The 13,073-nt window shown below is 35.3% G+C and overlaps 2 protein-coding genes across 2 annotated transcripts in view; both read right to left on the bottom strand.

Annotated features, from left to right (window-relative positions):
* LOC129741743 (monocarboxylate transporter 7-like) overlaps positions 1-6,147 on the bottom strand; it is a 130,054-nt gene extending 123,907 nt beyond the window's left edge. The window contains exon 1 of the mRNA XM_055733522.1: positions 5,883-6,147. Coding sequence (XP_055589497.1) covers positions 5,883-6,147 — 265 coding nt within the window. The remainder of the gene's footprint in view (positions 1-5,882) is intronic.
* A 3,776-nt stretch (positions 6,148-9,923) lies between these two features.
* On the bottom strand, positions 9,924-10,855 carry LOC129749212 (brachyurin-like). The gene has a single exon (XM_055744150.1). The coding sequence runs from the start codon at positions 10,853-10,855 to the stop codon at positions 9,932-9,934; it is 924 nt and encodes a 307-aa protein (XP_055600125.1). The 3' UTR covers positions 9,924-9,931.
* Between the last annotated feature and the right edge of the window lie 2,218 nt (positions 10,856-13,073).

Genomic DNA, 13,073 nt, shown 5'->3' on the forward strand with positions numbered 1-13,073 from the left:
GAGAAATTGATATTTTACCGTTTAGGTTGCATGGGATAAAAGGTTGTCAGGAAGAAACTTTTAGGTCGTTCTATTTGTTACAGCAAACTACGAATCTTCAGGAATTTATGATCATTGAAAGGTAAAATCATCCGGGATTAATTTAACGAAATATTTGTGAAACTTGACGATTATTTAGAGGTGTGAGCAACAAAAAAAATAGAACGCACAACTAAAATCGGTAAGGGGTTCCGTCATGTTGTGGCTTGCTTTGTTTTCCTGGAATAAGCAGGAGAAGGAAATTATTCCGTACAGGAAGGTGGCGACTCACTTTGATCTTCCAGTCAAAGCAGATTAAGTAAATATGTGGCACTGATAAGATGTAAATTTGAAGTAAGATTCCAGAGTGGCAATATTTGCCCGAATCAGCATGGTGTATCTAAGAAGTGTTTTCTGGCAGTTGGATAAATGAAGTGAAGTGAAGTGTTTTCTGGGGTATCTTTAAGCAAGGGTTGCAAATTCAGTTGTTGGGTAAGTACGATGAGGTAAGGAAGGTGCCGTTGGTTACAAGGTAAGATGAATTCAAATTTGCAACTTTTTGATAATAAATTTAAAATAGCTTAACTCTATTATTGGGGATAAGTGGGGGGTAGGACAGGGCATCAAATGAACGGAAAACTGATATACAATGGATTGTGGGTTCAAGCCAGCCGGAGTATCTCGGCAAATTTGCAATCCTGAGTAAGTTACTTAGGTACCTTTTCAGGTCTCTTTATTTGTTTCGAACAGTTGGAAGGGAGTGAGGTGAGTCAAACCTGTCCCAAGCCAGTGGTAACGGACCCCTTGGTTGTACTGCAATTATTGTTGATGAGTTAAGCATGAACAGTATTTGAATGTGCGGTCGAGACTTCCCGTACCGACTCGGGTCGAGAGACCTATCAGCCACTGGTGGGTCAAACATACATACATACATACATACTTTTAAAAAGTGGTTGAGGTACCCGGGTTTGGATTTGAAAAATGTTGTTTTTTGTTTCTCTTGAAAATTTTATTTTCACGCGAAGCAAATGAAATTCTTAAACGTGAAGATAACTGGGAAATTTGCTGGCTACAACTTTTCTGAAGACGGTAACGCGATAGGAGTAGCGAGAAAAAAATAGAATCACCAGTTTCAATGATTTTGTAAAAATTAAACTCAAGTCAAGTTGCACTGTCTTTTTTTTTCTTTACATTTCAATTAGGGCGAATATAACTTTACTATGTGTAGGAATCCGGCTAGTTTAGTTAAATCAGTAGGATACGGTTTTCAAAAATTCTAATTATGTAAGATTAACCGAGACGTCCATCAATAAAGAAGCTAACAAAAAGACATTTTTCATTAATTTTCCCACGTCATCCTGCAATTTTTAGAAGTGGGATCTGGAACTCATAACAACTTTGGAAAATCACAACTGAATTCCTGGTCCTTGAAGTAATGAAAATCGTTCCGGGTCTGTCGGAAATAGTTGATGGACCAGCTTTTCCAGTCACTAGCGCTGTCGAAGTGGCAGGCAACGATGGAGCCGAAGATGCCGGAAAATCGGGTTTCGTTTAGCTGGACAGTATGGACAGTCTCGAAAATATTCCAATGATCCGGTGGTTGCAGAAAATGAATTCTGAAAGAAATTTTTTGAAAACGCAGCTTATCCAGGCACTGACGTTGTCAAGGTGACAAGCAGTGCAGGATGCCATAGATCGCGGAAGAGCGTTTCGCGTTCAGCTTGACTTAGCGAGGAGACTCGGAAATAGCGCTTGAATAATCGATTTTCTTACCATAAAGAAGCAAAAGAAGAGAATCACCAAAAATAGAGATTTGAAAATGTAGTTCAGAAAAACGGTTAGTTAAAAAAGGAGTAGAGCAATTCATTAATTGGTTTATGCTTATTTCGAAAGCGAATTTTATTTAAAATTGTGATTGTGAAATCTGTAAAATTTATTTTTGATATTTAAAAGTAAAAAAAAATTGTTCGACTTGTGTCCTATTTTAAGTTGATTTGGTATGAGAGGGTCCCCTTCTATAAAAAGTGAGATTTTTGAATCTATTATACACACAAACCATTTCTGACCCGAAAAACCCTGGAATATCAAATTTCACTTCATTCCGACCGTTCGTTTATACGTGATGGTGTTACAAAGAAATCGCCTCCATTTTTATATATGAGATGTAGTTTTAAAGTTTTAAAGTATCTGTTTTTTCGAAGACTCACAAACAAACACCTCTCCTGATAAAATGATAGCATTTAGATGCAAATGGGTTGTTTTATATGAAAGTTTAACTTTGAATAGGTATAGTTTTAGCGCAGGGAAACAGATAGGTCACGCTGAAGGGATTCCGTTAAATTTTTCGCAAGAACTGCTACATTGCCATCTGTTGGCCACATTGCCTACCAATATATTTCAATTTGAGAAATGGATCATGGTCACCTCTGACAATTTGGCGTTTCAAGTCCGATTGTAAACAATCAATTCATCGTTTGTTCGGGAGGTATTTAGTTATTCTTTTTAACAATCTTACTCAAATTTTTGTTTGTTTTAGATTTGTATGCAATACCTATTCTGCTGGTCACGAAGTACATACAATCAAATTAATCGAGTCAATCAAAGATTTAACAACAAGGATATGAGTTATTTAGCAATGTTATTTTCGTTCAGTTCATGCTCACTAATATTCAGGAATATATATAAAAATGAATTTCTGTCTGTCTGTCTGTCTGTCTGTCTGTTCCCTATAGACTCGAAAACTACTGAACCGATTTGCGTGAAACTTGGCAGGTGGGGGTATTGGAGGCAGGGGAAGGTTCCTATTATGGTCTGAGACCCCTCCCTCTTTCATGAAGGGGGTGAGGGGCCTTCCAAATAAAAGACAATTTTTTGCATAACTCGAAAACCAATCAAGCAAATGGTATCAAATTTGGCATGGGGTGGTATTTGGGAACGAGAAATATTTCTATGAATATTAGGTACCCCTCCCTCCTCTCAGTGGGGTTATAGGAAGGGGGGAGGGGGGCTACCTTACGATTTTTCATTTAACTCGAAAACTAATCAAGATATTGGAACCAAATTTGGCATGGGAAGGTATTTGGATACGAAAAATATTTCAAAGATCATTTGAGAACCCTCCCTCTTTTCACTAAAAGGGGGAGGGGACCTCTTTCATATTTTTTTACATAACTCAAAAACTAATGAAGCAAATTGACCCAAATTTGCCATGGGAGGGTATTTGGATACGAAAAATATTTCTATGATTATATTTGCCCCTCCCATTTTCCATTAGAGAGATATAAAGGGGGGAGGGGGCCTCTTTTATAATTTTTTACATAACTCAAAAACTAATCAAGCAAATGGAACCAAATTTGACACGGGTGGGCATTTGGGAACCTGACATGTTCTAATGATTGTTTGAGACCTCTTCTTTCTTTTAGCGGGGAGAAAGGAAAGAGGGAGGGGAGTTTCATACAATTTTTACTGCATAACTTAAGAACTGCAACAGCAAATGGAACCAAATTTTGCATGGGACGATATTTGGGTACGAGAAATGCTTCTATTAATATTTGGTGTCCCTCACACCTTCAAAGAGGTTTTTTATTATAAATTGAAGCCTCACCTTTTTTCAGCAGAAAGATATAAAGGGGGGGAAGGAGGGCTTCCATATATTTTTTTTTTTGCATTACTCGAGAATTAATCGAGCAAATAAAACCAAATTTGGGATCAAAAAGTATTTGAGTACGAAAAATACTTTTATGAATATCAAGTTCTCACCCATTCATTCAATGGAGAGAACGGAGGGGGGTTGGTACTTCCTTTCAAGTTTATGCATAACTCAAGAATTTACTACGCAAATAAAACCAAATTTGGCATGAGATCAAGGATCCGAAACTCGTTCGTTTCACCTAATCGAGTAGCAAGAGATTTCTCCGGCAAAACTTAAGTTTCATTGCTCATGCTTGCAACATTTCCGTGTGACTGTTTTAGGGCGAGCGAGAATGCCTTTTGCGAATCTTAACTGTTTGTAGCGCTTATGCCGACGAATGCAACAAACATCGGTCGACAAGCGATACGTTCGTTGGCGAACTGCGACATTCAAAAAACAACATGTTGCAGTTCGCTTTCAAACGTGAGGGCTTTCGATGGTGTTCTGTGACATTCGAAATACAAGTTGTCGCTCATCCGTGGTGCGTACAATGCGAAGCAATCTTCTGAACTATGTTTTAGCCTTCGTTCATAGGGGGGAAATTGTTTGTTGCATTGCAAGTTTCTCGCAACAGCAGAACAGCCATTAACCAATCGACATATAGACTTATGTAGGTACATATGTAACAAGGAAAATACGAAATTATAAAAAAAAAGATTTTGATTTTTGAATCTTGATTTTTTATATTGTAATGCGTTTCTTCAATTGACTTAAATTTAATAGGTGTATGAGAGTTTTAGTTTGAATTAAATGTATATGAACTTGTTGCGGGAGAAGTTTACCTTTCTTTTGAAGTTCGATGTTTGCCATTAAATTGTTATTTAAAAATGTTAATGAAATTGTAAATCATGTTCTAGTGTTTTTTTTAAATAAAGAATTCAATTATTAATTTTTTTAAAGTTTTATTAATGACACTTTACCATCATTTTGATAAATTATTCAATGTTTTCGGTTTAAAGTATATAGTTTGCTAAGGTATTAAATTATTTTTAAAGATTTGCTGCTCTACCATTTCATGACAGGCTTTGGTAAAAATAAGTTCAAAATTCAAGAATTTGAAACAGATGACATTATGAAAAACAAAAATTGTAGAATTGAGGAAAACCAGAGGTATAAAATTTAAGAATTTTACAATGCTTAACTTTAAGTTTTAGAATAAAAGTATTTTGAAATTTTGAATTTTAAATTTAAATTTCAGAATTGAAGAATTTTAGAAGTGAAGAATTTAAAATGTCAAGAAATTAAAAAATTTTAAAATTCTAAAATTTTAAGAATTCTAGAATTTTAGGACTTTAGAATTTTGGAATGACAGAATGTGAAATTTCTATAGTTTTGGAATTTTAAAATTTTAGAATTGAAGAATTCTAAAAGCTCAGATTTTTTTTTTAAATTTTAGAATTGACGAGTGAAAGAATTTTAGAGTTTTTTAAACATAATAAATTTACAATCAAGCAATGTTCGAGTTTGAGAATATCAGAAAATAAGAGTATTGGAATTTACAACACTTAATTTTATGTTTGTTTAAATATGGAATTTTCGAATTTTATAGTTAAAATTTCAGAATTGAAAATTGTATAAATCGATATTTTTATTTTTTTTTATAATTAAAAAAATTATTGATTCTAGAATTCAAAAACTTTTTTAGAATTTCAGGATTTTAAAATTTTTGAATTTAAGAAATGGAGAATTTTAGAATTTCACAGTTTATTTATTAAAAAATTAAGAGAATTCAAGAATTTAAGTATTGAAGAAATTTAGAATAAGTTCTTAAATTCTTAGAATTTAAGAACTCAAGAATTTAATAATTTAAAAAAATATGAATTAAAGAATTTACAAGTTTTAGAAATAAAGAGTTTAAAAATTTTAGATTTTCCGAGTTTTAAAATCTATGAATCTAGAATTTGAGAATTTGGAATTTAAGAATTTGTGAATTTTTGAATGTTGGATTGTTAGAATCTAGAATTTTAGAATTTGGAATTTTAGAATTAAAATTTTTTTAAATTAATGGATTGTAGGATCTTTGAATTCAGGAATTTTAGAAGTAAAGAATTTCAGAAAGATTTTTAGGAACTTAGAATATTAGAATTCAAAATTCATGGATAAAAATGTTCGGAAAAGTTTTGGAATATGGTTATAAATAATTTCTTAATTGATTTATAAACTGCACACTTACCTAAATGCCGGATTCTGATCTTCCCATCGTCTGAAATATACTGGGCATTGATTCCGAAATTGCTCCTTTCGTGACGGGTGGCAGAATCTATTTTTAAATGTATAGTTTGCTCCTTGAATTCTTCCCGCATAATAGTTCCGATGTGATCGGCTGCCTTCTTGAGGAATAATTTTACCAAATCCGGTGAAAATCTTAAATTGGCTGCTTCCCAGATAGGTTTGATTAACAAGACCGTTGCTTCCCACTTCACGAAATTAAACGGCATGTTATTTTCGGTAAAATAAAGCAAGGTTCCTTTGAGGACGTCGTATTTATCAAAATTCACCGAAAATTTAGCTGAAGGAGTTAATTAATTTTTTTTTGCAGTAGGTTGGCAATCGGACGACTCCAAACCCAGCTCTTTAGCCACGGATTTGTGGCAGCTCAAAATATGCCGCTTGAAATTATTGGCCATAAACTTAGTGGGTGCATATGCGCATAATTTGTCACCCGATAACCCAACATCACACAAACGTTTTCGTTCTCTATCTCCCGCACGACCCGGCGTATGCGATCCGTAAGCGAACGATTCATTTTGATCCTTCGGAGGCAAATATTTCACTGTCGATAAATGTGTCGATAGATTCGCAAGCGAACAACCCGCCCGAAAAATTGTCCAATGTCAGTTCGCCTATTAGGATGTGTATACAAAAGAGAGTTGTTGCGTGAGCATACCCACATTCTGTATGGTCGGGAGAGGCTCCTGCTCTTCCTTGAACAAGCCATTCCTCGGTTCTCTGTGATGATACGAACTTGAAATGTCGCGCAACATATTCTCGCTCACACAGTATTAAAAGGGATTCGTCATACCATTTGAGGGAGCGTTGAAAAAAGCGAATGGAGAGCAGCATTCATGAACAAGTTTCAGAACCTTGCATGAGATGCAAGGTTGCCGAAAAAAATTCTGTGTTTTTGAGAAAAAAAATTCTGACTTTCTGTGATTTTACCCAAAAATTCTGTGATGGATTTCTGTGATGCTTTTTCCTTGAATTTCATAGAAATTTCATGATAAATTGGGTCTATTTCACATTTTAGTTGGGCAAAATTAATTATCATTACCAATCTTATCATACTTTTCTAATTCAAAGTTAGAAATCTAAATTTTATATTGTCAAAAAAAATTATAATTTCGGAAATCCATTAAAAGTTCAGAAATTCTGTGAAATCTGTGAAAATTTCAAAATTCTGTGTTCTGTGACACAGATTCTGTGATGAAAATATGCTCAAAATTCTGTGAAATTACAGATTTTTCTGTGATTTCGGCAACCTTGATGAGATGGTATTTTAATACGAGAATATTTTTCTATGTAAAACAATTCCTTTCTTGCAGTGACACACCATACTCTATTCAGTGAGAAGGTACATAGGAGAAGGGATGTGAGCCCAATAAAATTTTGTTAGCATAAGTTCTCAATTTATGCTAACGAAGCCAACAAATGGAAAAAAATATGGCATGGAAAGGTACTTGGTTACGAGATATATTTCTACGATTGTTATAAAACCTTACGCTTTACAGTGTAGAGAGGGGAAGAAAGAAGGAGGCTCCATATACATTTGGGTGTAAAGCTTATAAACTTATCAACCAATGGAACTATATTTGATACAGGGGTTGTAGGTAAGGACAGGTGGGAGGGCTCTTTTATCAGTTTTTTGGCTTAAATACAGAACATATCAAGCAAAAACAAACATATTTTATAAGTTAGATTGTTTGCGTACGATTAATTTGAGACCCTCCAGACAGATTAGTTTAAGTTATCTTTGTATTGCAATTCGAAACTCCAGCTGCAGCTCTCATTTTATAGCGGTTGCTTAGGAATTATGTTATAATTTGATTTAAAAAAATGCCAATAATCAATACAAATTTGAATAATTTCTGAAAATACCATTTGATTTTGAAAGGTGTAGCAAAGCACACCGGGTCAGCTAGTCTATAATAAAAAAAAGCGACAATTCTCTCTTGGACTCTGGTTCAACACCGGTTATCTTCGGTTCAGCCTCTTAGTAACTGATAACTAAGATTTCTTTTGGGTAAACTTACAGCTTAAATTTCATCATCTCAGGATGGGAACAGGAATTCCGAGCGAGTTTAAGTTTCAGACTTTGCCAAGTCTTCAGGGTAATTTGGAATCCACTACCAAGGTTTTGAAAGGGAATGAAGGAGTTGTTCCGATTTCACTGGACTGATCAATATGCCGATCAATACTTGCACCGAAATGCATATGAGTTAAGTCACATTAACTTCACAACGTTAAGGAATAGCTCATATGGCCCTTCTTCTATCCAAGAGGAAGTTATCGGAAATATCGGAAAATAGCTACAGCACTCTAAACTTTTTCTTTAAATAAAAGAAAATTTGCGAACACAAAGGTACTTTGTTTATGTTGATTTTGAACTACAGTGGAGACCATGGTGATATGGAAAAACCGGAAGGCTACCACGATCGAGAATCTTTTATTCGATAGCAGTGTACTCTAGTGTCGACATTGCCTAGCTTCTAGAGTTCTGAAAACGATTTGCGAAGAATGAAATTCGAGTGTCTCGTCTGTTTGTCTGTGGTTTTAGAACTATTTTTACGGTCCATTATATGATAATTTTTGGATATTTAAAAAATGGACATTTTCTATGAGAAAGCCTGTAATGACTAAAAACCCTATCAAATAGTTAAAATTCAATATAAAAAGAACATTAGAAATATTGGGAAAATTTTTTTGCCCTTAAATGTATGCAACAAGATTGTTAATCTTTTGAGTATATTTGTTTTTGGAAGAAAACGTTAAAAAATTCAATTGAGTCCAAACAAAAAATTACTGTTATTGATGTTTGAAGTTTGTATGTGTTTTAAGCCTTCTGTGCTAATTGGCATCTAAACAATAATTTTGAAGATGTTGAGCTACTTTAAAACCATAGTGATCAAAGCTATCCCGAAACATGAAATCTTGTTTTGTAACAAACATTTATTTGTAGTCACTAATGTCGTTTGAATATTCTTCTATCAATGATCATACTCAATACTCCTTACCTCAGTAAGTATTTAAAAAAAATTTAGTGTTACAAAGAAACAACCCCTTCCCAAATATTCGAAAATGAATTTAAAAAGTGATCAATGTTCCCCCAGTTTCAGTACTTGTATTTTTTGATCTTCTTGCTAGACCTTACCGAAGAAAACAAACCATTATTGGGTGACGACATTTATCTTTCTGTTAAAGATTAAAATTTTAAAACCTAATCAAAATCATTCCCTAACATTATGATGAGCATATTGAATAGTTTTTAGGTAATAAGTTGTAACAACAGTTGGTTACATTTTGTGAAATATTGTAAAAGTTTTCTTTTTGTTCCATAAACATTGAAAAAAAAAACCATTGAATACGTGTGTCACATCATACCTCTAGAATAGATTTTCACATTTTCATAGCGTTGCAATTGAAGAGAACAGCATCCAACTATAAAACAGAACACAAACCAATACCGGAATCCAACGAAGGTAAGGAAAATCAATAGAAGGCAGCACCTAGCATCTAAACATCTACTCCGGCTCTTATTCTCTGGAAGCAAAATCAGGAGATGGGATGGGATGAGAAGAATTTCCTACCGCACAACATAGAGGGAGCGTGAATGGGTGGCACGTTTTCGGGAAACCCCAAAAATCTCCGCCATGAATACGAAATTTCGTCTGACACATTGTCTAGCCCGTTTCGTTTCGTTTGATGGAACTAATTACGAAACATGGGGTCGAGATTCAAGGATTCGTGTGGAATTCATTCATGATGACTCTGACTCAGGTTAGACGTTCACTCTAATCAGATTTTTTTAAATGTGAAAAAAATTGCATTACCTATTTGAAAAAAACTCACTATTCATGCATAGAAAAAGGAAATGTAAATTTTTAATTGCAAATGTGAATTTTCTTATTTCACCAGCCGTCTCTCTTTTTTTATTTAACAGTACCAAAAGCCAAAATCACAACAAAAAAGCGGCTTAATTAAACACAGCTTAGCCTCGAGTTCCTTTCAGTGATGGTGATCGTGATCGGTGTGGAGATCGATCCAGGCAGAAAAAATACTCACGCGAGCATAAACCGATGGCATTCCTGTAGCACATCCCGCAGCAGAACCAAACGAAACAATTCCTACCTGAACGGTGTCAGAAGGATGATCGTGATGCTCGTGATGATCTCGATCGCCAGCAACAGTCAATGGTCCACCGGAATCTCCACCGCATGCCGATCGCCCATTGACACCGCTCAAACAAATGTTCTGTGCCTGAATAAGGTCGGTGTTTCCACCCCAGCTGGCCAAACAATCGGCATTGGTCATTATAGGATTCGAGGTGTATCTCAGAACGCTGGATAAATCCTGACTCGTATCGGAGGTGCGACCAAATCCGGATACGGTTCCAGTAACCCCGGAAAAGGTGTTGGTATTATCATGTGTGTAGTGCACCGGTTGAATGCGTGGCGTATAAACAACATCACCGGCCAAGCGTATAACTGCAACGTCGTTCCGGATATTGGTAGACACGTACTCTTCATGGATGTGAATCCCATGATGCACAAAGCTGATCCTCTGTTGTTCCGCTTCAACTAGGTTCCGATTGTGAGCTCCCATTATGGCAATACCACCGCTGGCTCCATCGACACAGTGGGCTGCTGTCAGTACACAGTGGGTGTTCAGAAGACTTCCTCCGCAAAAACCAGTCCCCATTGGAAAATCACTCAGTACAATCACCTGATATGGGAACTGCCCTGGATGAGCTTCGACACCGTTTGTAATTCTGCGATCCACCTCAAGTCCACGCATCCATTGCCAGTCCGCCGGAATGCGCGCCCAGTAATGATCGAATTCTTCAATCGGGTTCACTCGAGACCAATCGATATCGAGAAACTTGGCAGAGACTCCTGCCGCAATCGCACACAAAACAATCAAAACTTTCATATTGATAGTCAGTTAGGGAAAGACCACAATTGATTGGTGAACCATTTTCCAGCGAACCCTTTTATATTCATCCCGCGCTTGGATTATCTATAACTAAGCTTTTTTTGGCAAAAATTTTCGCAACGCAACTGCAAAGGCCATTGTTCGAATTTTGCTTATCATCATTTAGGGTTACTGATAAGGATAAAAGCTATTTATGGTCTAAGGGCCTCATTCTAGTTTTGCAATCTACTAACTGGATCCTACCTGAAAAAAAAACCCTTCAACGTAAACAGTATCGTAAAATTTAATCGAATTGATTACCACGTGCCGACTGGATGACTGAGTTTTTCTAAAAAAAATAATCGAAGCATTTCTCAAAATGGAAAGGGATTTTTTTTGCTGAATCCGATACAACCCTAGTGAAGAATATGGGAATATTGATGATCGGCTTAACTTTAAATGTATTCTCTGACTTTATGCTTTTCTGTATTCCCGTGACGAATATTGTGCTGAAGAATTAATCAAATGAAATTGGCCCTGGAATTTTGTTATCACAGATTTATTAATCAAACGTGAGAAATTTTATAAAATATTTAAAAAAAAACTGTATTCTAAATATCTAAATTTCCAAAAAAAAACAAAGCAGATATGAATTTTAATGATCAGTTTTCAAAACTCGTTGTGTTAAGCTCATGAACAATGTTAGTAAAATTTAAAAAAATACTTCAATCTTTCTTCAATGAGTGGTAAAACCAAAACAAAACTTTTAACTGCTCGGTTCTGGAATTCAACACAAAAAATAGATAATTTTACGTTTTGACGTCAATTTAAAACTCTTTTCCTTATTTTTCTATGCCAGGTGAGGATGGTGAATTTGAATAGAACCATTTTTAAAGTTGTTAGAGTGGTTTTAAAAACACTAATAATATACAGATTTTTCAACGTCACAGATAAGATACAGATACATATTTTCAGACCTTCATACAAATTTATACAGATTTTTCAAAAATGCTGTCGAACCTAAGCAAGAACTGGATGAGCGAGAAGTCTCTATAAGTGAAAGGAATCAGCAAATCTCAAACTATTTACAGCACAAAATCTCATTAAGTGAGAATGTAAAACTTCTATAAGTGAGAATAATTTCCCTGGCTAGCAAATCAGAGTAAATTTTATTTTTGTACTGAAGTTTTGGTACCAATTTATACAGATTTTTCAAAATAGTCATTAAGAGTAATTTTCGAGAAATATCCATTGTTCCATAATGAAACTAACTCGAAAAAACTTCGAATTGTTGCATCTTTCTAACAAATCAGTGGATTTTGATCAAATACACACGCTTTTCTGTATCACATTAATGCATTTACATATATTTTCCTGACCTTTTCTGAACGAGAACCTGGATAATCATTCTTAACAAGAAATGAGCTGCTCGATAGGTACTCGAGTTAAGCAAAAAAAATTTAAAGGAACCCCCCCCCCCCCTCCCCCTTCTTTCCTTTCCTTCATCCCACTGGAAGGAGGCAGTAAATAGCAAGGTGTGTATATACATATTCAGGAGGTGTTACCGAATATCGAATTCCCGATTCAGCCATTTTGGCTATGTAGGCTATGCAACTATGCGGAACTCATGAAGTTTGTTTACCAACAAACCACCGAAAAGCTGAGCAAAACATAAACAAACTCATTGAGAGCCCCGCTCGCCTACTTACTGTGAAAGTCGGAGAACCTAGTGTATCAATAAACCTTGGTAAATAGTACCAAATATTCATAGAAACATTCCTCGTACTTAAATACCATCCCAAGCCAAATTTGGTTCCATTTCTCGAGTAATGTAAAATATTGTATGGGAGCACCCTCTCCACTTCAAATTTCCCCACTGGAAGAACAGAGGGTACTCAAACTATCATAGAGACATTTCTCGTAATACGTAATTTCGCGTAACGTAATCTGCGCATCCTATGCCAACCCATCTTTTTCCTCCGGAATGCCAAATAAAAACAAACTATCAGCAGCAGCAGCCTTGAAATCTGCACTTCCGCATTTTCCCACCGGAAGGTCAAATAAAAAAAAAATTCTGCTAAAAAAAATAAAAATATCTTGCTTATGTTAATAAGTTCAACTCTTTCACTGTAACATCATGCAGAGTATTCATTTAACACGTTGACGGACAGTTGCGTCTATAGCCGTCAAGTTCATACTGATTTATTGATGGATATATAGGCTGAGCCCGTCATCC

Source organism: Uranotaenia lowii, chromosome 2 (genome assembly GCF_029784155.1).
Source record: "Uranotaenia lowii strain MFRU-FL chromosome 2, ASM2978415v1, whole genome shotgun sequence".
In the NCBI taxonomy this organism is placed as follows: Eukaryota; Metazoa; Arthropoda; class Insecta; order Diptera; family Culicidae; genus Uranotaenia; species Uranotaenia lowii.